The 26,952-nt window shown below is 41.2% G+C and overlaps 1 protein-coding gene across 2 annotated transcripts in view; it reads right to left on the bottom strand.

The window, feature by feature from the left end:
* Positions 1-1,355: 1,355 nt before the first annotated feature.
* LOC132279160 (uncharacterized) overlaps positions 1,356-26,952 on the bottom strand; it is a 105,680-nt gene continuing 80,083 nt past the window's right edge. For both annotated transcript variants that reach the window (XM_059781094.1, XM_059781095.1), the window contains 4 exons: positions 3,134-3,204; positions 2,468-3,054; positions 2,121-2,381; positions 1,356-1,796 (listed from right to left, as the gene is read on the bottom strand). In XM_059781094.1, the coding sequence (XP_059637077.1) occupies positions 2,126-2,381; positions 2,468-3,054; positions 3,134-3,204 (914 nt within the window). In that variant the 3' untranslated portion in view covers positions 1,356-1,796; positions 2,121-2,125. The remainder of the gene's footprint in view (positions 1,797-2,120; positions 2,382-2,467; positions 3,055-3,133; positions 3,205-26,952) is intronic.

Genomic DNA, 26,952 nt, shown 5'->3' with positions numbered 1-26,952 from the left:
AACTCGCATGTGTATGTTATACAGTTCACCAGAGGAGAGAGAAGGGAGATCAGATGGATGGTGGTTGTGGCTGCGATGGTGGGTGTAGAGAGAGAGGGGGAAGAGGGGCGGCCATAGTTGAAGAAATGAGGTGAAGAGGAGAGCGAGGAAGAAGATATGAGAGAGATTGTGGTGATGGCTGCGACAGTGAGGGTGGCGGTGATGACTGCGACAGTGGCGTCGAAACCCAGAAGCATCGACGAAACCCTGAAATTGCCAGCGAGAACCAAGCTCCGATGACGATGCGGCCACGGACTGAACAGTGTGGCGAAGTTTAGAAACCGAGCAACAAGAGACCGACGAGCAGCAACAATCCGGCGAGGACCAAGCTCCGATGACGACAAGGTTTAGATGAGCGCAGTCCGGCGACCGTCGCAATACCGAGGAGGCTGAAGTGGCCATCGCTTCTGCCGTCCGTTTTGAGTCCAATTTGAGCCCTTTCCGGCCTGGGGAACGTCTCGTTCAATCTCGGTCAAACCCGGCTTGTCCGAGGCCGAGTTCGCCGCCTGAACCGAGGCTGAGCTTCGGCGAGGTCGAGGAGATAGCAGTGGCAGAGCTCCTTTTCGGCGTCTTCTTTAGTGGGTTGTGATTATGGAGGTTGGGGGTTGGTAGAGATTGGGGGCGATGGTGGCTGGTTGTGGTGTGTGTGTGTATATATATATATATAAGTATATATGAAAAGGGTATTTTGGCCATTTAAGTTTTAAATATTTTATAATTAAAATTAATAAAATAATGAAGGGTAAAGTGGACTTTTCACTTGATTTAAGGCTCTGTTTGGAGGGCAAATTTCACAAGGGGGTGTGTTTGTCCAAAAACAAGCCAACTTTCCTCTACCTGTTCTTTCCTCAAACTTCAGGGGGTGTCAATGTACTTTACCCTATAAAATAATATGAAAAATTATTTTTATTTACGAATACATATATAAAGTGTTGGTCACGTATCTAAAATGTGTCCAACATGATACCAAAAAGTGTCCAACCTCCTCCCTTCCCGTTGAAGTGTACGTGCGGCCAAAAAACTGTTCAAAACTTTCCATCCAAACTTCAAATATGCAAGTCGCCATTCTTCCCAATCTAGAATTCTCGTCAACCGATCTTGACCCATGGATCTCTTTCTTCTTTTCTTTCCCTCGAAATCCAACGCACATGGATCTCTTTCTTCTTTTTTTTCCCTCAAAATCCAACGCACGATCAAATCTTTTCCAAGTCTCAATCCAAAGGCTATTGAATTTTGCAATCGACCAATACAACCACTAACACTTCGTACAAAAATAAATTTCCACGCATTAATACAATATTTTAATCACGTATCAATGCAGAAAAAAATTAAGTTTTCCTTAAGGAGAATTACTTTCCAAAGCAATAGAGAGAACTGATTCTAGTAGCAATGTAATAAAGACACTAAAAGTAGCAGCAACATTTTTGTTTGTTTGTGAACACAGGTGATAAAAAGCTTACTACTATTCAAAAAATGAATATTAAAGTGATAAAATGTGAGCAAGTGTCATAACACTAAGAAGGTTAAAACTAAATTGGTTAAAACTATACGGTGGCCAAAAAAAAAAAAACCAGGTAATTAAACATTAAAACACATGAAAAGCCAACATGGACGACATCATCAGATCCTGCCAAGCTGATTTTGTGACGGCCCGTTGCTTTAATAAGTTGTGTAACTTAATGGGAAAATCCTGAAACACATTGGAGTAGAACTCCTCCTGGGCTTCCCGTTGCTGGTATAATGAACTAGACGGCAATCTGCAGAAAATATATTCAGCCAACAATTCTTCCTGCTAGTGAAATTTATAATATACTAGAATAAAGGTAAAGAAATTAATATAAGTAAAAATAGGCTTGCATAGAAATAGGAGCAGAAGTATGATTGTCAAGATGTGCAAGTCAAGAAATATTCAACCCCCCTCCTCCAAATTTCTTTCTATATCAAGATCAGGCTAATTACTCTCTCCTTCCATGAATTTAAAATACATTTTTAACTAAAAAAAACAGTTAAAAAAATAAAAATAAAAACTTCACTTTGTAGTCTGTTTTTATGTAGAAAAGGAGAAAGTGAAGTAATAGTACCCGATTTAAAAACCATCATCAGAAGATCCCTCAAAATCATCATCGGACAATTCTTCAATTCTGGGAACAATCTCATATCGCGTCAACTCCAATTGATCACAGCAGACTTGTGTATCATAACCTCTTTCGTCTATGGGAAAACTCTGGCCCATGGTCAGATGGGAAGCTATATACGCAATTCTTTTAGCTAGAATGTTTCCTTGGGGATATTGAAAAAGTACTCGTTTTTTGTTAAGGCTCGACAACATATCAAAAATTTTACTGCATAACAATAATTTTTATATCAGCATGATTGGAAACTGAAATCTAAATTTAAAGAATAAACTCACATTATACAAAAAGCTTACTAATAAAGTCCAATGTTTTCCGTTGGTAAATGCGCACGTCCACTTAGGACAATGCAAATTTGTTTGTGGTCGATCTCCAATACTATTTTTGTTGATTGCGATCTTTGAAGAATTTCTTCTATCCCATAATACACTCCAAGTAAGAATACTTCCTCTCTAGATGTCGCATGATGAAGTGGCTTATGGAGCAATTTCAACACCGTTCCCCAATGATCTCTTATTACTACTCCACAACCAGCTTCTTTGGTCCCACCAAGATTTTCCTTAAAAAACCCAGAAACATTTAACTTATACCAACCAATGGGTGGGGGTATCCAAAAACAGCTGATTACTTCGTGTTCTGATAAAGCCTCCGGACAACTCTCCAAAACATAAATTTGCTGCTTAAACAAATAATTATAAACCCTTTCTTCGTACATTCTAGGACTAGTGTAGATCCAGTACATGAAGTTTTCTATCGAGATACATCTGAACTTGGGAACCCCAGCTACAAACCAATCAGTGTTGCCCTTCTTGTACAACCCATAATTTTCTAACATTATGTGCTGCTTCTCGTCAAAAAAGAGACGTCGGAACCAACAAACATCCTATTGTTACAAGATCAAAAAATATATTTGTGAAAAAAATAATTTGAATTTTATAAAACTGTGAAGATATTTAACTTACAGTTAAATGGTCGAGGTGCGGAAACATTCCTTCCTTGATGTAAAAGGGACGCTCAGTAGGAAAAATGATTCCTAAGGATGAATAATATAAAAACATCATTAGAGGCAAAATATAGCAGCAAAAAGAAACGAATAGATAAAACACTTCAATCACATGAAGCCAAAATCTTTCTTGATTGTTTTTAAGTATCAGGTACAAAAATAGAAATGATAATAAAATCCCCCAAGAGAAGGAAGCTGGCTGCATGTCAACAGGCCCAGAGTTTCCCCACCACTCTAGCCTCACCCGTGCGACACCAAGGTGTTGTACCTCCTCACATAAGGCCCTGGTCAGCCTAACTCCCACACTCGCTCTTGCCAACACACTCCACTCGTGTTGTAGTGTCTCACGCTCTCTACTTAGCTTACACACTCACGCACACTTGGGCACCTTGGTTGGCAAGAGGAATACTTCTATTATTACTACTCAAGTTGTTGTAAGAGTATGTTGGTTACAAATGACCCTTGTTGCCTATTTATAGGCATACTCCCTACATTCTAGAACTCTCTACAAATAATATCTAGAACTCTACAAAACTCCCAACAATACTCCATACTTCTCTACACTAATCCGGAAGACTCTAGAACTCTATTATACTCGAGTCTTCTCATGCCATTCAGACGCCTCCTCAATGCTTGTGTCTCCTGCATCTTGTAACCTCCATGTAATTAGGCAGGGTGTGACATATAGCTAAATACAATGCAAAATTCCAAAATGAATTAGATCTTCGACACAATTTCAAGCTTGGAACAATATGCTTTCATTATGGACTTCTATCTTAATTTTTCAAAACTAACAACGAAACCAAAAGAGTATGGAATTGATTATCGGTAATATAAGCACTTTAAAGAGTTGTGTTATATTCTTTGTGTGATAGAAAGGGCATCTGTTCATAACAAGTCAGTATGGAGTGACTCGGATTCGAATGGATGTGGGTTTGTTGGGCTGTCTGAAAGGGATGGGATGGCCGGTGTTTTCTTTTTGGGTTATCAGAAAGGGATGGGATGGCCAGAGATTTGGATTTCTTGGGGAATGATGGGTTTCTTTTTGAATTCTCTTCATCAGTTCAGCCATCTTCGGTTGGTGAGAAGCTGGGTTGGATTTCCAAGCCTATTACGGGCAAGGTTGATGATTTGGCTGATTCTATGCTGGATGGAGACAGAATGGGGAGGTCACAGATGGACCCTTTGACTGGCGCTTCCGAAAGGATGGTAGCTTGGGGAAGAACCTTCGTTTTACCCTTAGTGATGATGCAGTTGCTCTGTTGGTACAGGAATTGATGAAATACATAACTCCACCTATTGATCATGATGTTGGTACACGGATACTCAGGTTGACGGATTGGAAGGTGGGGAGGGCAGTGTTGTTGATTGGATGTCGTGTGTGGGGGAGGAGGAGGAGATGGAGGATGGGGTAGGAGAGGTGTTGAGGGATAAACAGTGTAAGGTTTTGGATATGCTTGTGCAGGCTGAGGGACATCCAAATTTAGGGGTGGATGAGCCCTTGACTATGGTGAGACCGGAAAGTGTGGCGGAGTTAGACTGGATTGTGTTGATGAAGGAAAGGAGTGGGTGAATGATCATATTGATGTTGTTAGTGAACAGCTGGGGGTTTCAATGGTAATTGGAACTAAAGAAATATATGGGAGAAAATTCTTCTCTAATATTTTTATTATTATGATCTCTGGAATAAGTGAATTACAAGAATAAATAGGAGAGGAAACCTTCACAATTAGGTTAACCAACACCTTGATTCTAGGAAGTAAAACAGGAAAATAACTAACAGAAATCTTGAAGATTTGGATACTAATTATCCTCTTCTCTTTATTTGAAACTAACAGAATAAACTAACTAAAGGATTGCACTCCAAGATCTTATCTGATTGCATATCCGGAATTTCCACACTCCCCCACAAGTTGGGCAATATATATCAATCATTCCCAACTTGAAAAGGACTTCAAAGCGATCTCGGTTAAGAGCCTTGGTGAGGATGTCTGCGGTTTGAAGACTTGAAGGAGTATAGATCATCTTCATGACTCCCTGATTGATCTTTTCTTTGATGAAGTGCCAATCAATCTCAACATGTTTACTTCTGTCATAGTGAACTGGATTCTTAGCAATACTGATAGCAGCTTGGTTGTCACACAACATCTTTATTGGACTTTCAGTAGAGATTTTCAATTCTTCTAGGAGTCGTTTAAGCCACATTCCTTCCCATATTCCGTGTGTCATAGCCCTGAATTCGGCCTCAGCACTGCTTCAAGCAACTACAGACTGCTTCTTGCTTCTCCACGTAACAAGGCTTCCCCACACGTAGGAACAATAGCCTGAGTAAGATCTTCTATTAGTTAGGGATCCTGCCCAGTCGGCATCTGAGAAAATTTCTATGCTACGGTCTGTCCCCTTTTCGAAGGCTGGAGTCTTTTTGAGATATCTGAGAATCTTCTAAACTGCTTCAAGATGTTCATTAGTTGGATTGTTCATAAATTGACTGACCACACAGACAGGAAAACTAATATCTGGTCTTGTGTGAAACAGGTAAATGAGTTTTCCCACCAGTGTTTGGTACCTCCCTTTGTCAACCGAAGTAGAACTCTCCTTCATGTCAAGTTTGTTGGAAGGGTCCATAGGTGTTTTTGAGGGCTTACAAACGAGCATACCTGTTTCTTTGAGCAAATCAAGTGTATACTTCCGTTAACAGACATAAATACCTTTCCTGGATCGAGCCACTTCCATGCCAAGAAAATATCTCAATGTACTGAGATTAGGGACGGCAATTTGCCCCGCCCCCTCGGTTAACCGCCCCGTTTTTGGCTATTTTGGGGAACCGTTTAGCTTATTTGGGTAGGGATGGTTTGATGTAATGAAAACCCGCGCAGGTTCGGTGCGGAAGCGGGGGGATTTCGCCCCACCCCGCCCCGTTTAGATAGGTAAATTACTTTTTTGTTTTCCTAGTTGGGTACTCACACACACATGCCTCCACGGAGGCTCAAACCCTTGGCCTCTCTTTGAGAAGTAACTGACCTGTTGGTATAGGTAAATTACTTAAGTCTCTTCACTAGTAAATATATTTCGCATTAGTACCCTTACTTCATTAGTGTATATATAGAGACAGTTTGTATTGCAACAAAATTTGAAAATCTCAAACAAGTAGCTTGTGCGACCATTTAGAATGTTTTTAATGTTGAATTTTATGTCAAACTATTTATTGTCCATTCTTTTTTATGAATCTTTTCAATTATATACTTTTAGTTGATAAAAAAAATTAAATGGATGAGAATTTCTAGTCTTAAACAGGACGGGGCGGGTACCCGCAGGGGTAAAGATGTTAAACGGGGACGGGATGGAAAGTCCCCCCGTTTTTGCGGTTCAGGGCGGGGAGGGGTTGAAATTTTTAAACAGTTACGGGGGCAGGGGAGGGTACACCCGTCCCAGCCCGCCCCCATTGCCATCCCTAACCGAGATCCTTGATTTCAAACTCTTTGGCAAGAGTACTCTATAACTAATTTATCTCCTTTTCACGATCACCTGTTAAGATAATATCATCCATATAATTTTACCTTCAGGAGACTTCTTGATAAATAAGGTGTAATCTGACTAGCCTCAAGTGTATCTATGCTTCTTAACCGCTATGGTAAATCTCTCAAACCAGGCCTTGGTGACTGCTTAAGGCCATAAAGAGATTTCCTAAGTTTGCAAACATGGTTGATATTGCTTGGGTTCTTAAAATCAAGAGGGATCTCCATGTAGACTTCATCTTCCAAGTCTCCATTAAGGAATGCATTCTTGACGTCAAGTTGATGAAGAAGACCAATCCAAATTGACCGCTAAGGATAAAAGAACCCGGATTCTGTTTAACTTAGCAACCGGAGAAAATGTTTATTGATAATCAATCCCGTAGATTTAAGTGAATCCCTTGGCTACAAGTCTCGCCTTGTGTCGGTCAACACTTCCATATGCCTTTTACTTAACATTGAATATCCACTTGCATCCCACAAATTGTTTGTCTTTGGGAAGTTCTGTGAGTTCCCAAGTACCATTTTTCATAAGAGCCCGAATTTCTTCACTAACTGCTTCCTTCCATTCACAGTGCTTTAGAGCCTCTTGTATGCAGCTTTGAATGACTACGCTAGACATATTTGACGTAAAAGCGCAGTAACAGGGAGACAATCTCTCATATGTCACAAAGTTTGAGATCGGGTGCCGAGTGCATGACCTAACACCTTTCCTTCGAGCAATAAGAATATCAAGATCATTACTAGGATAAGAATCTGTGTTACATTGAGTAGAAGTGACTGGATTTGGAGCGGACGCTTGGTTCTGTTCAGGAAAAGTGAGTTGATCCACCTTCTTTGGAGCTGTCTACTTTCTTGAGTAAACAATCCCGTTAAATATTTTTTATTTTTCTTGTTGAGTCGGAATCTGAGGACCGTTTGGAGTGGGTTCGAAATGAACAGGTTTGGATGTTGACTCAAGTAGGATAGGCACAATTGGAGGTGTGGTGGTGTTACGCAGAGTAGGTGAACTTGAGGTGATGGAAGGCACGGAGATATCCGCACCTTGCCAAAACTGATATTCTTCTAGCACGATAGAATTCTCCCCTAACTATGAGTTTTGGAGTAGAAAGGTTGATTCTCAAAGAAAGTTACATCCTTGGTGATATAGAACTTCTGAGTAATGGGAGAGTAGCATTTGTAACCTTTTTGGTAAGAGGAGTATCCGAGGAATAGGCATTTTATGGCTTTGGGATCTAGTTTGCTCCTCTGATGAGGTGGTTTGTGGACAAATGCTGAGCAACCGAAGACTTTTAGTGGCAAGGATGAGATGAGCCTGGATTGTGGGTAGACTTGTGTGAGTACTTGACATGGAGTTTGGAATTTCAAGACTTTTGAAGGCATCCAATTAATGAGATAGGCAGCGGTAAGAGCAGATTCCCCCCCCCCCCCCCCCCCCCCCCAACACCCCCACAGAGAAATGTTTAGGGACATCACTTGTGAACATAACTGAACGAGCAACTTCTAGAAGGTGTCGGTTTTTCCTTTTGGCTATCCTATTTTGCTGTGGGGTGTCTATACAAGAACTTTGATGAACTATCCCATGATCAAGAAGTAAGAATAGAATGAAAGTATTCCTTGGCATTGTCAGTTCTGAAAATCTGAACTTTGGCTTGGAATTGTGTTCTGATCATTGAATGAATTTTTTAAAAAATTGGCCATGCGTCAAATTTTTCTTTCATGAGAAATATCTAGGTGATTCTAAAATGATCATCAACAAAGGAGATAAACCAACGGGCTCTTGTGATATTATTGACTCGAGAAGGTCCCCAAATATCGCTATGTATAACTGAAAAAGGATGTGATTCCTTATATGGTCAGACAATTGACAGATTTCACACTGGAAAGACTTTGGATTTTTATTAATGAATAAAGTAGGAAGCAACTTTTCAAGATATATGAAACTTGGGTGACCTAATCGAAAGTGCCACAACATAATTGCACTTTCATTATTGGAATTCCTAACAGATTGACTCTCTTGCACAATGAACACTTTGACATTGTTTTTCAAGTTGATTATCGCTCATGAAGAGGTAGAGCCCTTCACTTCCGTAGCATTGCCAATCATCTTCCCCAAATCCAAATCCTGAAATTCACAATGAGTGGGAAAGAATTTAGCCACACAATTCATATCTCTAGTAATTTTGCTAATGGATAGCAAGTTACAGGTCAGATTAGAATCCAATAAAACCGAATTTAGAACTAGGGTCTTTCAGATGATAATTGACCCACTACCAACTACAGTGGAAAGAGAACCATCCGCTATTCTCACTTTGTAATTTTCAGAACAAGGGATGTACTTATATAATAAGGAAGCATCCCCATTCATGTGGTCAGATGCTCCAGAGTCAATAATCCAAGATTTTTGATTCTCGGTTTTGACTCCAAGAGCACTTAGAAATGTACCTTTTTGTGCTACTGAACTTGTGCTGATGACTGGTGTTGCAGGGCTTGACTGAAGTTGGCTTAGCATCTTTTGCAACAAAGGTGTAATTTCGGTTGTTCGTTACTCATTTGTGGTAGCTGCAAAGCAACGACCTTCTCTGTCCTGAGATGTTCTGTTTGGCTTCCACTCGGCTTGCTTCCTAAGAATTTTCCAGCATGTTTCTTTGGTATATCCAGGCTTGCGACAGTGATCACACCAAGGCTTGCCTTTACGGGTTTGATTGTCACTGGTTGCATTCATTCCACAGGTTGCAAGAGCCGAGCTTTCTGGAACAGTAGAAACACTTGGGATGTTTTGATTTCCCATCATAATCTTCTTCCTGTTTTCTTCTCGACACACCTTAGAAAAAGCTTCGCAAACTTAGGGCAAGGGCCTCACCCCGAACACACTCCCCTGACTTCATCAAGGTTTTTGTTTAACCCAAGTAAGAGTTTCAAGACTCCCTCCTTCACGACTATTTTCCGGTATTTGGCTGCATCTCCAGGGCAATCCCAGTCAAGTTCTTCAAAGGCATCCAATTGTTGCCAAAAACGGGTAAGGGCGTCATACTATTGGGTGACAGAAAGATCACTTTGTCGCACATCATGAAGGCTGCTTTTAATCTCTAATAATTCTGCTGTATTGTCGTTATCGGAATACGTTTCCTTTGCCGCATCCCAAATTTCTTTTGCGGTTCCATAGAACATGAAATTCTGCCCAATTTCATTGTCCATGGTATTAATCAACCACGACATCACCATATTATTCTCTGATCTCCAAGTTCGAAATTTTGGGTCTTCCTTCTTAGGAGGTATGGCAGCGCTAGTGAGATAGTCGTCTTTTCCTTTTCCTGATATGAACATCATCACCGATTGAGCCCATTGAAGGTAATTGTGTCCGTTCAGCTTGTGCCCAGTTACACTTTCAAATCTGCCATGGCCGCCATAAGAGATTGTCTGAGAAAATTGATTTCCCTAGCAAGTCGGTTGGAAGAGATGTTGGACATGCTGCTTTTATCAGTGGCCATTCTGTACTTAACCATCATAGGAAAATTTTGAGGTTCAGAGGCTGCTCTGATACCATAAAGAAATATATAGGAGAAAATTCTTTAATATTTTTATTATTATTATTATCTCTGGAATTAGTGAATTAATAGAATAAATAGGACAGGAAATCTTTACAATTAGGTTAACCAACTCCTTGATTCTAGGAAGTTAAACAGGAAACTAACATAAATCTTGGAGATATGGATACTAATTATCATCTTCTCTTTATTTGAAACTATCAGAATCAGCTAACTAAAGGATTGCACTCCAAGATATTCTCTGGTTGCATATCTGGAATTTCCACAGGAACCACGCATTGGCAATCCTGTGGTGAGCCGGAAAGTGTGCGGAAGTATAGGAAGGGGGGTCATAGAAAGAGGAATGCCCCACTTCGGAAAGGGGAGAGGAAGTTGAGAAATCTTTTCTCTGAAGTTAATTATGATACCAACTCTCGAGGGGTGTTGGAGAGGGGTAGGGTAGGGTGGGGGTGGGGTAGGGGGTGATGGAGGGGTGCTGGATACTAATTTTTCATAAAGGTACGACTTATTTCGTGGAATGTTTGGGCCTCAATGACTAAGACAAGAGGAAGGTTGTGAGGTTGGCAGTGAGAAAAATGGGAGCTCATGTGGTTTGTTTGCAAGAAACGAAGATTGTTGTGATGACGTATAGGCGGTTATGAGTCTTTCGGCAGTAGGTTTGTTGAATGGGTGGTGTTGGATATTACATGACCTCTAAAGGTATTCTTGTCATGTGGGATAGGAGATAGATGACAAGGGTGGAGGTGTGGAGAGGGAGATTTTCCATCTTATGTGCCTTTGTAATGGAGTAGGATGGTTTTAAATGGGCAGTGTCTGGTGTTTATGGGCCGGTGGAGGATAATGATAGAGGTATGCTGTGGGACGAGCTCAGTGCTGTCAAAGAAACGTGGTCTCTTCCATGGTGTGTTGCATGGGCTTCAACGTGGTTAGGTCGCCTTCTGAGAGGTCTACAGGTGTTAGATGGTCTTCGGCTATGTTTTGGTTTTCGGAGTTCATTGATGGGCATCATCTTATTGATCTTTCTTTAGAAGGCACCGCTTTTATGTGGTCCAGCGCGAGGGACTTGACCACTTTCTCACGCTTGGATAGATTCTTGATCTCTAGTGAGTGGGAGGAGTAGTTCCAGGATGTAGTTCAAGCTGCTTTGGCAAGGGCGACTTCTGATCATATTCCGTTGGTTTTGGATTGTGGAGGTTTGAGGCCTCAGTGCATTCCTATTAGATTTGAGAACATATGGCTGAGATCGGATGATTTTCAAGGAAAGGTCCAGGATTGGTGGGAGGAAGCCTCGGTGATGGGTACTCAGACAGGGCTGGGAAGCTTCGTTTTCTTAAGACATGGCTTAAAAGAGGGAATAAGGAGGTCTTTGGGAACTTCGAGTGGAGAAAGAACAGGGCTTTTGCCGAGATTCTGGGATTGATCGGTTGGAAGAAGGGGGTGGTATCATTGACTCCCAGCGAGATAGGAGAGCAGGATGTCAGACGGAGATTGCAGAGATTGCTGTTATGGAGGAGATTTCTTGGCACCAAAAATCCCAAGCTCTTTGGCTCAAAGAAGGAGACCGTAATACGAAGTTCTTTCACAGACTTGCCAATGACCACAGAAGGGGCAATCACATTGGGAGGATTCGTGTGGACGTAGTGGAGATATGTACAGAGGAGGAGGTGTGTAGGGGGATTGCTTCTTTTTACCAAGCCGTTACAATGGAGACCTCGTATTGATGGCATTCACTTTGACTCAATTTCTTCGATTGATAAGGATAGCTTGGAATATCCTTTTTCAGAGGAGGAGGTGCTGAGGGTGCTGAAGAGTTGCAATAGTGATAAGGCCCCAGGTCCAGACGGATTTACTATGAGATTTTTGTTGGAAAGCTGGGAGGTTGTGAGACATGAGGTGATGGGTACCTTAAATGAGTTCCACTCTAATGGTAAGTGTTATGACAAATGCAACGAACTCAAATTGAACCAAGAATCACGATAGAAATTAAACACGCTAAACAAAGAACATAAAGATTTATATGTGGTTCAGCAACGACCTACGTCAAGGATTGGGATCCAACGAAAGTTTTCACTATGTGTAAAATCGGAGATTACAAGTTTTCAGCCCCTTCACTCTGTTTTTATACGAATATCAAAGTTCCTCTTGTTCACCACTCCAAACCCTAAGTGCCCTCTTATATCGGACTACAAAAGACTAATTAGGGTCTACGACCCATGAGCAAAAAACGGGTCAACATTTTTCCTCGGGTTTTAAGCGGATCGCAACACGACCTGACACCAAATTCGGGTCATCGGGTTATAAGCGGGTCACAACGCGAACTGGCACCAAATTCGGGCCACAATATCATAGTAGATTCGAAAAGTCGTTGAATGCATCTTTCCTTGCTCTCATTCCTACGAAAGGAGTTGTGCTTAATGTTAAGGACTTTAGACCAATAAGTTTATTGGGTTGCATTTATAAGCTTATTGCAAAAGGTCTCGCCTCGAGATTAAGGGAGGTTCTCGATGGTGTAATCTCAGACTCTCAAAATGCATTTATTGAGGGAGGTTCTGGAAAGAGCGCTAAATTTTGCTATTATTAGTTCTCTTTTTAGTTGGGTCATGGGGAGAAATTGTATATCTTTAGATGAAATTGTGAACTTTTTGGGTTCTTTGGGTCCATAGTGTTTTTGTTTCGTTTCTTGTATATCTCTTGGGATGCGTTCCCCTTTTAAACGATTTCTAATATATTTTATTTATCCAAAAAAAAAAAAAAAAAAAAAAAAAAGCACAAGTCAGTATGGAAAGGAGAAGCTTTTTTAAGGTAGCAAGACTACCACGCCTGTGACTTTTGAGGCTGCCATCAGACAGAGGACTCAAGTTCAAAGTGGATGATGGGAGTGCCGAGAGAAGGAAAGAGACTTGCAATCATGCCTTGTTGGCCATTTTGAAAGAAGTGGAAAAACTAAAGAAGACAGAAAAGTGGGGTGGGTGACTCCATTGCAGGATATACTTCTATTCAAGCTACCTTCTCACAGCGAGGCAAATAGGATATATTGAAAGAGGGAAACCTAAGTGGGGAGAGGATTTTTTAAAGGTTGACATATGGTCGTACAGAGTGGGATACTCTAGCATTTTAAGGAAGAGCAAGGAACGATGAGTTCTATTATATGGTCTCCAGCTCCATCTGTAGTGCCATCCACAGTTCGTGGTGATTAGGGATTTGTATGGTTACTTTAAGGGCGTAAAAGCTATGAAATGGTAAACACAAAAAGAATTTAATCATTTCGCACACGGACGAAGATACCGACTTTTGTGATGGTGGGGGATGGGAAGGTGAGTTATCAGGTAGCTGTGTCAGAAGAACCATGTCGGAAGTGACTGTAAATCTGATGAAATCCTTTCTAGGGACAGCTAGGTTGCCCCGAATCCATCAGTTAAGGGCAGCCTTTTCTCACAGAGGATCCTTGATCTACTTGGACTAGGGTTCTATTGGAAGGCACAGAGATGTTCTTGAATCATGTTCGGTAGAAAAGTGATGTAAAACAACTGGCTCACAAGTATCTGAGCACAAAGGATCACTGCAAGCTCTCTGAAAAGATAAGGAGAGATATACAAGTTTAGAAGAGAAATAAATAAGGATAAGACAATAATTAAACCAAAAAAAAAAAAAAAAACAACAAGAAGAAGAAGAAGATTGGTGGTGGAGTTCAAAATAGGCATCAGCAAGATTGGTGTAGTTGCCAACAATAGACAGCTTGATTGAAGAATTATTCAACATTGTAAGATTTAAGGGGGATTCGGCTCCACCAAAATCTCATATACCACTTTGGATTCCCCTTTAGTATTATTTCACATTATGTTTTAATGGGTATGATAAGAGAACAATTATATGATAAATGGAAGAAATATAAGATAGAAGAGAAACAGAAGAAAAATATGTAAAATTTATTGAATTGATACAACATGATTAGAAGCCTATTTATAGGCATGAAGATGGAAGGTTAGGCAGCCTACCTAAAATTTCAACTCTAAGTTAGGCTGCCTAACATTACAAAGTTGGGCAGCCTACCTAACACAAAGTTAGGCTGCCTACCTAACATTAGTTACCCTATAAATAGGGTAACATATGTCTAACATCTAACACTCCCCCTCAAGTTGGAGCGTGGATATCCGAGACGCCCAACTTGGATAATACATCCTCAAACAAAGTCTTGTTGATGCCCTTAGTAAGAATATTAGCCAGTTGCTGAGAGGTTGTGACAAATGGAGTGCATATTTGGCAAGAGTTGATTTTCTCTTGAATGAAGTGTCAATCAACTGCTATATGCTTAGTATTATCATGCTGAATAGGATTTGTTGCAATGCTAATGGCAAACTTGTTGTCACAGCAAAGTGAAAAAGGAAGTGACAATGGAATACCCAAGTCTGTCATCAATATTTGTAGCCATATCAATTCACACGCTACAAGACCCATACCTCTATACTCTGCCTCTGCACTTGATCGCGAGACAACATCTTGTTTCTTACTACGCGAAGTCACTAAGTTGCCACCAACAATAGTGAAGTAGCCAGTAGTAGACATCTTATTTGAAATTGATCCTGCATAATCAGCATCTGTCCGGGCTTTAATACGCAAGTGGCCATGATTGGCATACAAAATACCCCGTCCTGGACACCCCTTCAAGGAAGCAAAGGATTCGAATAGCTGTATCAAGGTGAGGGGTGCGAGGCTAGTGCATAAATTGACTCACAACACTCATAGCATAAGCAATGTCAGGTGTCATGGATATGTAGATGAGTTTCCCAACAAGTAGCTGATACTAACCAACATCTTTCAAAAACTCACCCTCAGAATCAGCCGAGCGATGTCTATACTCAATAGGAGTATCAACAGGACGAGCACCTAGCTAGCCAGAAGCAGAAAGTAAGTCGAGAACATACTTGCGTTGACAAATAAAAATGCTAGCCTTGGATCGTACCACCTCAATGCCCAAGAAATACCAAAGAGGACCAATGGCTCAGATAATGTTTAACCTCCGCTATCCCAGTAGTATCATCTCCAGTAAGAACAATAACATCTACATAGACAATTAGAGCAGTTGTCTTACTGGTGGAATGACGTAAGAACAAGGTATGGTCAGCTGCACTATGATGGAAACCAAACTGGAGCATAGCAGTGCAGAAGCGAGTAGACCAAGCCCAGGCGGGCTGCTTGAAGCCATACGGGGAGTGACGAAGTCAGCAGACCATCCCAGAATGACCAGGAGAGCAAAAACTTTGAGAGGGAACCATATAAACCTCCTCTTGTAATTCACCATTAAGGAAAGCATTCTTGATATCTAAGTGAAAGAGAGGCCAAGAACAAATCGTTGCAATGGAAAATAATACACGGATAGCGTTCATCTTTGCCACGGGGTAAAAGTCTCCTGATATTCGATGTCATAGGTCTAAGCAAAACCTTTGGCAACCAAATGAACTTTATAGCAAGCAATTAACCCGTCTGGATTATGCTTAACTGCAAACACCCAACAACATCCAACAGACTTTCGCCCAACAAGAAGTGAAAGAATTTCCCAAGTCTAATTTTTCTCAAGTGCCTGTAGTTCTTCAGTCATAGCATCACACCACTGAGGTTGTGTAAGGCATCTGCAACACTAGATGGAAGAGAAACCAAGGCAACAGACACAAAATAACTCTGATAGGAGGGTGAAAGAGCATTATCAGAAACAAATTTGGAAATAGGGTAAGTACAAGAACATATACCCTTCCGAAGAGCAATAGGTCGATCATCAAGGGGAACAGTGTCTTGAGAGGGCGGAGCTGGTGTCAAAGAGACAGGGCAGTCAGTCGTGGGGGTAAAAGCTTGAACCTGTTGTCTGCAACTGTAAACTTGTGAAAAAGGAACAGTTGCCCCTATTGGAGGGGTATGGCAAGGAGGAATAATAGACGAAGGCACAGGAACAGGTAGAGGAGTTGAAGGCATAATGAGATGATCATCATCAACGGTATATAACTGAAACTATTAACTCTGAGAACCAAATGAACCACTATAGTAGGGGGTATGCTCGAAAAAGAGACATCCTGGATATAAACCTTCGATGACTGGGAGGATGGTAACACCGGTAACCTTTCTGAGTTTTAGAATATCCTAAAAACACACATTTCAATGCTTTGGGGTCAAGCTTTGTCTGAGCCTGTCCGAACTAGTGAACAAAGCACACACATCCAAAGACTCGTGGGGGAATCGAAAACAAAGATTGATTTGGATATAGGATTGAGATTGGGGTTGTAAAGTTAAGAACCCTAGAGGGGTCCTATTAATAATGTATACAGCTGTAAGAACAGCATCACCCCAAAATGTCTGAGGAACATTCATGCCAATACAAATGGCTCTGGCTAAGTCAAGGATGTGGCGATTCTTTCTCCCAGAACGAATATTTTGTTGAGGAGTTCTTACAATAGACATCTGACGTTCAATCCCAAACTCTATACATAGTCGTTGAACCTCCCCATAAGTGTATTCTACACCCTGATCAGATCTGAATTTTTTAATGGTACGAGTATGGACCGTTGTCACAAAATTTTTATAAATAGTACACACCTCATTCTTGGTTTTCATGAGATAAGTCCAAGTAACATAACTATGGACATGAATAAACAACACAAAATATCAAAAACCAAAATTAGTAGTAACTGGACAAGGCCCCAAACATCTGAATAAACAAGATCAAAAACTGTGGTAGCAGTTTTATTACAACTAGTAGGATAGTGGGAACGCACATGTTTAGCTAGGTAACATGTTTCACACGATAGTTCTGAGACTGACACATTACTAAATATGGAAGGAAGCAAATTGTCACGGGCCTAGAGATTTGGCGCAGCGGCACGGCCCGTGCGGCACCAAGGCGTTGCTTCAGCTCGCGCAAGCGCCCTGGTCAGCCACCACGACCTGCCCTCCCAAGGATACATGCTGACTGGTTTCGGCCTGCCATGGCCTCGTCAGGGGAACGGCTCCAGCTCCCGACCAGTTTGTGCAGGGATGGCCAACTCCCTTCTTCATAGTCAAGTCCAAGACTAGCGACAAGCACCTCGAACTGAACCGAGTCGACCTGCCTGAACTCTGAAAAGGTACCATCCTGTGGTCCTGCACGCCCTTTCCCTGGAACCATTCCCAGTCAAACTCTGCTCTTTGCCAACCAGCATGCGTGTCTTCCATCCTCCAAGCGTCTTAGGAATCGGATCGTGACATTCTCCCCCACCCAAATCCTGCGACGTCCTCGTCGCAGTGCGGCGCTTCACTACTGCGTCCACTCCCTTCCAAAGTCTGCCTCCATGCGGTATGCTCGCCTTCCCACCATCGCTTCCTTGTGCAGCTCCCTGCACTGCACTCGCCCAATGATAGGCCTCGGACCAAGGGGACGTCCACTCCTCAAGGACGTGACTCTTCTCCGTCATGCCGCCTCCGCGACATCCCGAGCAAGCAATGGCCTTCTGCCGACTTGATGCTTGCCCTTCACCATGGTTTGCATCACCCAAGGACTAAGCACGAACTTTGGTGCGCGCGGCCCTCCGGCCCTTCAATGCGCAACTTCAACGGACGCCTCTTCCTGGGGAGATGGAGGCTCTCCCCCCCAACTGCATTGATTCCTCCACATCGACGCAACTTCAATGCACCGTCTTCATTCTCTGACCCCTCCTGGACCGACAAGGGGGCACCCCACCGTGCTTTACCCCAAGTCCTGCTCTGATACCATTTGTCACGGGCCTAGAGATTTGGCGCAGCGGCACGGCCCGTGCGGCACCAAGGCGTTGCTTCAGCTCGCGCAAGCGCCCTGGTCAGCCACCACGACCTGCCCTCCCAAGGATACATGCTGACTGGTTTCGGCCTGCCATGGCCTCGTCAGGGGAACGGCTCCAGCTCCCGACCAGTTTGTGCAGGGATGGCCAACTCCCTTCTTCATAGTCAAGTCCAAGACTAGCGACAAGCACCTCGAACTGAACCGAGTCGACCTGCCTGAACTCTGAAAAGGTACCATCCTGTGGTCCTGCACGCCCCTTCCCTGGAACCATTCCCAGTCAAACTCTGCTCTTTGCCAACCAGCATGCGTGTCTTCCATCCTCCAAGCGTCTTAGGAATCGGATCGTGACAAAATGTTTTAAATAACCGAAAGAAATATGTCCCAGTGAGAGGGAAAAAACATCACACTACAACTTAATTCTTTAGTAATGCTACTAACAAAAATACGATTAGTAGAGAGTTGTGGAACATGAAGTGTATTTGACAAAGTTAAAGGAGTAATTGGTATGAGACCCTTTCCAGCAACGGAAGACAGAGAGTCATTCGAAAGACGTACTTTGCAATGGCCAGAGCAGATAAAATAAGATTGGAAAGACATACCAGTCATATTGTTTGAAGCACCAAAATCAAGGATCCATGGTACTAAAGATGTAGATACGCTATACGCGGAAGCAATAGTACCTGAGTGTGCATAAATGGACGTAGGCTAAGATGATGCTTCCATCTAATGGAAGAAATGTTTGAAATTCTCCAAATCACCTTGAGTAAAGGTAACTGTAGCAGAGGATGAAGACACAGGGGTGTTAGGAAGCGACACATGGTTTGGTTGGGAAACATGTGTGGAGGATCGAGGCACTTGTTGTTTTTGCTGTAGTGGGCGTCCATGTAGTGCATAACACTGAGCTTTGATGTTACCAAGCTTCCCACAACGGTCACACCTCCCATGTTGATGTCCAGGAGGTGGGTCAAAAGTTAGAATTCTGAAATGGTGCAGATCGGTGACGAGCACGAATTGCCATAGTAGAGCAGTTAGTAGAGGCAGTACCAACTCGATAGGTCCGACGGCTCTCATCTGACAGTACATAGGAATATGCATCCTCTAATCTAGAAAAAGAAGACATGATCAACAAATGAACACGAGAATACTCAAACTCGTCGTTCAATCCTGCAAGAAACTTGAAAACCAATTCTTCTCTATATTTCCCGTATACAAAGTAGCATCATCTGGATCTTTCCAAGAGTGAAAAGAATCATAATATGACATCTCCTCCCAAATAGCCTGAAGTCTAGCGATGTATCATGAGACAGTTGAGTCACCCTGAACCATTCTAATGATATCTCGTCCCAATTGAAAAATTCTTACATTATTTTGCCTATGAGAATAAGTGCTTTTTACCGAGTCCCAAATCTGTTTAGTAGTCTTCATAAATATATAGCCAACAGCTATGTTTGGCTGCATCGAATGAACTAGCCATGACATAGTCATAGCATTATTGGCAAACCATTGTGGATATGCTTTATCTGACACTGTTGGCTCCTTTAGAACTAGTAATATATCCAATCTTACCGTTGCCACCAATAAACATAATGGCAAATTGTGCCCAAATTAAATGGTTGGAACCATCCAACTTCACTGTGGTAATTTGAACTCCTGGATTATCTGATGAGTTGGTATGCAAAATGGCACCACTATCCACAGAATTTGAGTCATCTGAAATAACAATAGATGATCTGGAATATGCCATTCTTTATCACAAGCTAGTTAAACAACTTCAAAAAAACACCACAAACAGTTGTCAACTAGTCACAAAAAAAATATCTCATCAGACTACAAATAATATGGTCTTCACAGGCCATTAAAAAAAAAAAAAAAAAGAATTTTGTTGGGAGCGCTGCCCATTTACATAAAGTTGGGCAGCCGCCTCCTCACTATTTGAACCTCTCTTAAGGTTATACAAATCTAACCAACTCCTCCAAGGTGGTGGGCACACAAAATATCAAATTACCCACTCCTAGAAGATTGAAAAAAACTTAGAAATACCTAACCTTTTGTTACAATCAGCAGCTATAGAACCATATGCACGAAGAATATGGCTGTGATACCAAGTAAAATTATATGATAAATGGATGAAATATAAGATAGGAGAGAAACAAAAGAAGAATATGTAAAATTTATTGAATTGATACAAAACGATTAGAAGCCTATTTATAGGCATGAGATGGAAGGTTAGGCAGTCTAACATTATAATGTTAGGCAGCCTACCAAACATTTCAACTCAAAGTTAGGCTGCCTACCTAGCAATAGTTACCTTATAAATAGGGTAACATATGTCTAACATCCAACATTAAGTGTCCTTTATTTTAACAAGATGTGAGGGTTTTTTTTTTTTTTTTTTACTTGCCTATATAAAGGCAAGAGATGTAAGTTGATTATCAATATAATTTCAAATTCTCTCTCATGTGAGTGTGTTCCTTGTGATCAAGTACAGATTACCCGTTCACATGAGAGTAAAGATTCGCCTTTTGTTTCGATGGCTAGTTTACGAGACGGAAGCAATCCCTCCAGCAACAGTGAACGTGATGGAGTAGCTCTTTTAAGGACTAAGTTTACTGTGTCCAGACTAACGTTAATCAAACCTTACTTGATATGCATGAAACTATACATCAAGTATTGGCGTGATTGACAACGGTAGAACTTAACCGCGAGAACAACAGTCTGCCCAGTGAGCAAGCGATGGGGATCATGGACGTCCGACGGGTAATCGCAACGCAAACCCACCGACTAGGCAACCAACATATGAGGAAAACGTCGGTCTCGATAACAACCGAGACGTACAGGCGTTCGTTAAGAATTCTTTGACTGAATTTCTAAAGTTTAAGCGTTTCTTTAACCATATGAGAATCTAAGAAGGGAAGCAAGTCAAACTAGTGGCCCATAAGTTGAGGGGTAGTGCATCAGCATGGTTGGAACAAGTGCAAACTACCCGCTCACAAGAGAGAAAAGATCCGGTACGTACATGGGTGAAGATGAAGAAGTTAATGAAAGCCTGATTATAAGCAGGTTCTTTATCAGTAATATCATTCCTGTATGCAGGGAAGCAGACGATTGCTGAATATGCTGAAGAGTTCTATTGGTTATCAAGTCGTAACAACCAGGTGAAACCCGAATTTAGCATGGTGACCCGTTTTAAAGGCATATTACGATGGGAAATTGAAAAGAAAGTGGTGCTGCAACAACTATTCAAAGTGTCTGAGATTGTCACGGCAGCACAAAGAGCATAATCGTTACTAGAGAAGTCGAAGAATCGAGTAAACAGACCACAATAAAATCCCTATGTAGACCCAATTATGGGCAAGTGTTTTCGGTGTGGAGAACCAAGCCATAAATCAAGCAATTTCCCAAAGGCCAGTAAATTTGATCGAGCATGGGAAGACGAAGAAAAGGTGATCAAAAGGAGACAATGGCCAGCTGTTGTCCAATTCTTTAGTCGCGAGGAGGTTGATGTTCACGCCAAAGGAGGAGCACCCACATCGTCATAACATGTTTTATACACGTTACACAATCAACCACAAGGTATGTGACGTTATTATTGATAGCGGCAATAGTGAGAACATTGTTTCCTCAAAAACGATTCGAAAATTGGGGCTTAAAATAGATAAACATCCCCAACATTACAAAATTGGATGGATCAAGAAAGGCTCAGAAAAACATGCATCGTTACATTCTCTAAATTGAGAAAGTATATACAGAGAAGGTGCGTTGTGATGAAGTCAACATAGATGCATGCCATATGATCTTGGGCAAACCATGATTATTAAATGTCAATGCCACTCACAAGGTAGAGACAACATGTATATCCCATACAAGAATGGCTAGAAGATTGTTCGGAGTCCACTGAAAGAGGCCGAATTTACCAAGACTAGACCTGCTAAAGGAAATTTAGTTATGTTGATCAACAGAGAGGAATTTCTGGGTGGAGTAAAAACAAGCCCTAAAATCTTTGCCGTTATGTGCAACGGGGAAGTGGTTGAACAACCTCCTTTTACAGTACCAGCAACCATGCAGCCATTATTGCAAGCGGTTAGTGAGTTGGTGCCGAAAGACTTGCCTGACAATCTCCCGTCCATGGGGAACATTCAACACTACATTGACTTGGTTCCCAAGAAGATCCTACCAAATCTACCACATTGACTTGGTGCCCAAGAAGAGCCTACCAAGTCCCAACGAGAGTCCAATCCTACAAGAACAAGTGGAAGAATTGCTGCATAAAGGGTTGATTCGGGAGAGCACGAGCTCATGTGATGTTCCGACCCTGCTACCCAAGAAGACGACAGTTGGAGAATGTGCATTAATAGTCGCGCAATCAATAGATTCAGTGTCAAGTACAGATTTCCCATTCCACAGTTGGATGATATGCTGGATATGTTGGTAGGATCGAAAGTCTTCACTAAAGTGAATCTCAAGGGCGGATATCATCAAATCAACATCTGTCCCAGGGATGAGTGGAAAATGGTGCTCAAGACAAAGGAATAAGTGTACGAGTGGTTAGTCATGTCGTACGGGTTATCTAACGCGCCAAGTACTTTCATGTGGTTGACTAGTCGGGTACTCAGACCATTTATTGGTCAATTTGTAGTTGTTTATTTCGACAATATTATGGATTATAGTCGAACAGAAGCAAAACACCTTTTGCACTTGAGAGAAGTATTAGCTTCGTAGAAGAATAAGTTGTCCATTAATCTAAAGAAGTGAGAATCTGAGTGAAGCACGCAAGAAGTGTACTACGTGTGAGCTGGAATTCTATAAGGTGGTGCAAACTTTGCACACATGAGAGCATTGTCTTATCCAATGAGAGTTCGTGCTGTTTAAAAATCACAATACACTGAAATCGATTAACAATCAAAATAGTGCTAATCAGATGTACGCGCGATGGGTGGCTTATATCCAGCAATTCACCTTCTCGCTAAAACACAAGTCAAGTCAGCAGAACAAAGTTGCGAATGCACTAAGTCGAAGGACAACTTGCGTAGAGATTATGAGGACCAAAATCATAGGGTTCAAGTTATTTTGCCCAAGTATGGGCAGCTTGAAAATGGAACCAATCCTTTAAAGGTGCACATGCAAGAAGGATTTCTCTTTAATGGCCGAGAGCAAGTGGTTCATGAACTGCATGGAGGAGGATTAGGAGGACATTTAGGGCATGATAAGACGCGAGAGCTATTGGAAAAACGATATTATTGGCCAGAGCTCAAGCGTGACGTAGAGAACCATGTGCGGTGATGCTAGATTTGCTAAACTAATAAAGGCCAATTTACCTCAACACAACGCTGCCTATTCCAGATGCTCCATTGGAGGATTTATCTATGGATTTTGTTCTAGGGTTCCTGAGGACGCAATGAGGATCAGACTCTGCTTTTGTGGTGGTTGATCGATTTTCCAAAATGGCCCATTTTATTGCGTGCAAGAAAACGAACAATGTAATCTAGATGGTCAATTTGTTCTTTAAAGAGGTGGTTCTTTTACATGGAGTGTACAGTCCATAACCCCAGATAGAGACACCAAGTTCTTGTCTCACATTTGGCAGACTTAATGGAAGAGTTTCAATACCTCTCTAAATTTCAGTAGCACCAGTCAACCCCAGACAGATGGCCAAAGGAAATTTGATTCGCTGTATTTCAAGAGAGAAACCAAAGCAATGGGATCTCGCTCTTGCACAAATTTGCTTACAATTACATGGTTAACCGATCCACTAGCAAATCCCAATTCGCAATTGTATATTGTTGTCTTCCAAAGGTCGCTTTGGATTTCGTATCCTTACCAAAGTTATCGGTGAAGAGTATTGTTACATAATGGCTGAGCACGTTAAGACCATTCAAGAGTGTGCCAAGAAACATCCAGAGGAAAGTTATGCGAAATACAAGGCTACAGCTGACAAGAGACGAAAAAAGAGAGTATTCGAAGGAAGAGACCTTGTTATGGTGTATTTAATAAAAGAGAGATTCCCAGTGGGAATATACAATAGTTGAAGGCCAAGAAATATGGTCCGTACCAGATTCTAAAGAATATCAATGACAGCCTACGTGATTGATTTACATACTAACATGGCCATTTCTTCTACATTCAATGCGGCTGACATACCCGAGTATTACCCCTAGATTCGGGTAACACAGGGACGAGATCTTTTCACGCAGGGGAGTCTGGTGTAGAACAACCGACTCACGAGTATCTGAGCATAGGATCACCGCAAGTCAGGGAGGCTGAAAAGATAAGGAGAGATATACAAGAATAGAAGAAAAACAAATAAGGAAAAGTCAACAATAGAAAAAGGAAAAGCTGAAATTGTATGCGCAATAAGTCACAGGAATCAATGAATCACCTTCTTCTTCAGTTCCTAGTGGCAAGGGATGTTTAGGCTATGTTTTTTTGTTGTGTTTGGTATGTTGGGTATGATTGAGGCTTGGAGAGGATATCTAGTGGAGGGGGACCAAGCCAGGGAAGTTTGGAAGGCCATTCCCCTTCGCTTATGGTGGGGTTTATGGTGTGAGAGAAATAGGGAATCCCTTGAAGGAGTGAGACTCCTATTTGGACTCTCAAATATGGTATATTGAATACTCTTTTTTTTTAATGATGGATGGGCATAATTGTAAATCTTTGGGGCATCTTTTGGACTTTGATGATAGCTTGAACCTTAAATTGTCGCCTTTGGAGTCTTGAGTATCCTTTTAAGCGTGCACCCCTCTTAAGTGCTTTTAATAAATTCAACTTATCAAAAAAGATTGGTGGTGGAATTCACAATAGGCAACAGTATGATTGGTGTAGTTGCCAACAAAAGACATCTTGATTGAAGAACTATTTTCCATTGCAGGACTTAAGAAGGATTCTGCTACACCAAAATCTCAGCAGATACCTATTTGGATTCCTCTTTAGTATTATTTCACAGAATGCTATAATGAGTATAATAAGTGTCCTTAATTTTAATGAGTGGTGTGGTTTTTTTTTTCAACTTGCCTATATAAAGGCAAGAGATGTAAGTTTGCATGCAGACAATTATTAATATAATTTATAGTTCTCTCTTGTAAGTGTGTTCCTTATGAAATCAAGAGTTTTAACTCTATTCTTTATCGTTTCCGTTACATTAGAAAGTACGTAAAGTTTGAAAAAGAAGTTGGTGACAAGGGCCAAATCGCATAATGGGCTACACGTGCTTGGAAAATCTTCAGCGGAGTGGGAGTTTCACCATTAACAGACTCATTGTTCTTGTTTCATCTCCCATCACACATAGAATTTAGTTGAGTGCTGGGAGAGGGACGACACTACTGAGGTGGTGTGGCGCAAGGGGAGCATAAATGGTGTTTCAAGGTAGGTTGTTCTAGAGTGTCGAAGGAAAATGGCCAGAAAAGGGTTTTGTTGCCTTCACCTTTGGTGCGCCATGCTCTATTCGTAATTGTTGGAGACTTATGTTGTGGGTTTTTTTGGGTGAAAGCCGGTGAGGCGAGGGAAGCTGAAATTGGTCGTATCACGGTGAGTAATGAAGCGACTGCGCGCCAACGATCTTTGTTCACAATAAGCGCCTTTGCTATAAAGTTGCTCTGTGGGTAGAAACTGTCCTGACCTTGTGTTGGCAATGAAGAGCTTAGAAGGAGGGGAGGACTCTCATCTCTTAAAGGAAGAAGACTAGTGGAAGATGCTCACAAAGGGAAAGAAAGGTGTTGAGGAATTCCGAAGATGGGAAGTAGATCGGAATTTTACCTCTACACCCATGCAACATCTACTCTTAATCACTTACCAAAAAATATATATATCTACTCATAATCACCAAATTTTTACTAATAAGGTGGTCTCTAAAAAGAATTTATCCCAATCCAATTTTACATGGACTCTTCAAAAGTAGTGAAGTACCCGTGTTAGACACATTGTGCTCAAATATGAGTATGGGATGTGTTCCACACTTTTGGGTGGACATTTACTTAATAAGCATATCTAATCATTCAATTATATTTTTTTATTACTTTAAAATGAGTTAAATGCCAACATTCAACACTATATTAGATAAAAATATTACTTTACTCTAGAAAATAAAATAAAATAATTAAATAAAATGAGTATTTAGTCGTGTCCATGTGTCCTGTTTAGAGATATGACACATCCGACACATGGATACATACCCGTGTCTGACACACACCCCCCCAATCCATGTAACATAGTCCCAAACAACCATCCACAATGGGGCTACAAACTTGCTTTGGTTGCTTCACTTGGAAAATACCATCATTTCCTCCATAAGAGCTTCAAAGAAAGACTTCACAGCAAATACTTCAACTCATCTAGCAAACCAGTTCATACCCTTCATCGCTATAGCTCTAGCAATATGGAAAATAATAATCACCACCAACCATGCCTTTGTCCAATGCACAAGATACGATTTAAAACCTCTCGCGCTAAAAAAATAAAAAATAAAAAACCAATTTTTTTGCCACTCAAATCAATTTTCCAACTCTAGATATTAAAACCTCTCAATGATGAAATCTCTAGTCTTTCAAATTCTTTCCACAAAGTCCTCTTTTGTTCTTTTAGTTGAACTTAAAACAATTTTAGTTAATAATTTTATTTATTTATTTATTATTATTTTTAACATTGAACTAAAAACTATTAACATTTTTATTATTATTACTAGTCCTCTAATGGCTTCTTTGGCTTAGGAGTTGGCATGTCTGGTCAACTTCTAGGTCTACAGTACGAGGATTGAGGGGGTTCAATTGCCATCCCTTCCACACAAAGGGTAGTTCCACACTTCAACTCTAGTCTTCCATTCATAATAACCTCTAATTACTTTAGTCTTCACCATTCATAATAACCTCCAACTGACTTCCAAAAAGACATTCTAGTGCACCAACCAACTTAAGTTATTGATGTTGTAAATATTCTTGACCACCAAAAA

This window comes from Cornus florida, unplaced genomic scaffold (assembly GCF_030987335.1).
Source record: "Cornus florida cultivar Cherokee Brave unplaced genomic scaffold, ASM3098733v1 CherokeeBrave_3.0.0_Hap2_Chr10, whole genome shotgun sequence".
NCBI classification, from domain to species: Eukaryota; Viridiplantae; Streptophyta; class Magnoliopsida; order Cornales; family Cornaceae; genus Cornus; species Cornus florida.
Note: the sequence above shows the minus strand (reverse complement) of the source record. Positions and strands in the feature narration are given on the sequence as shown.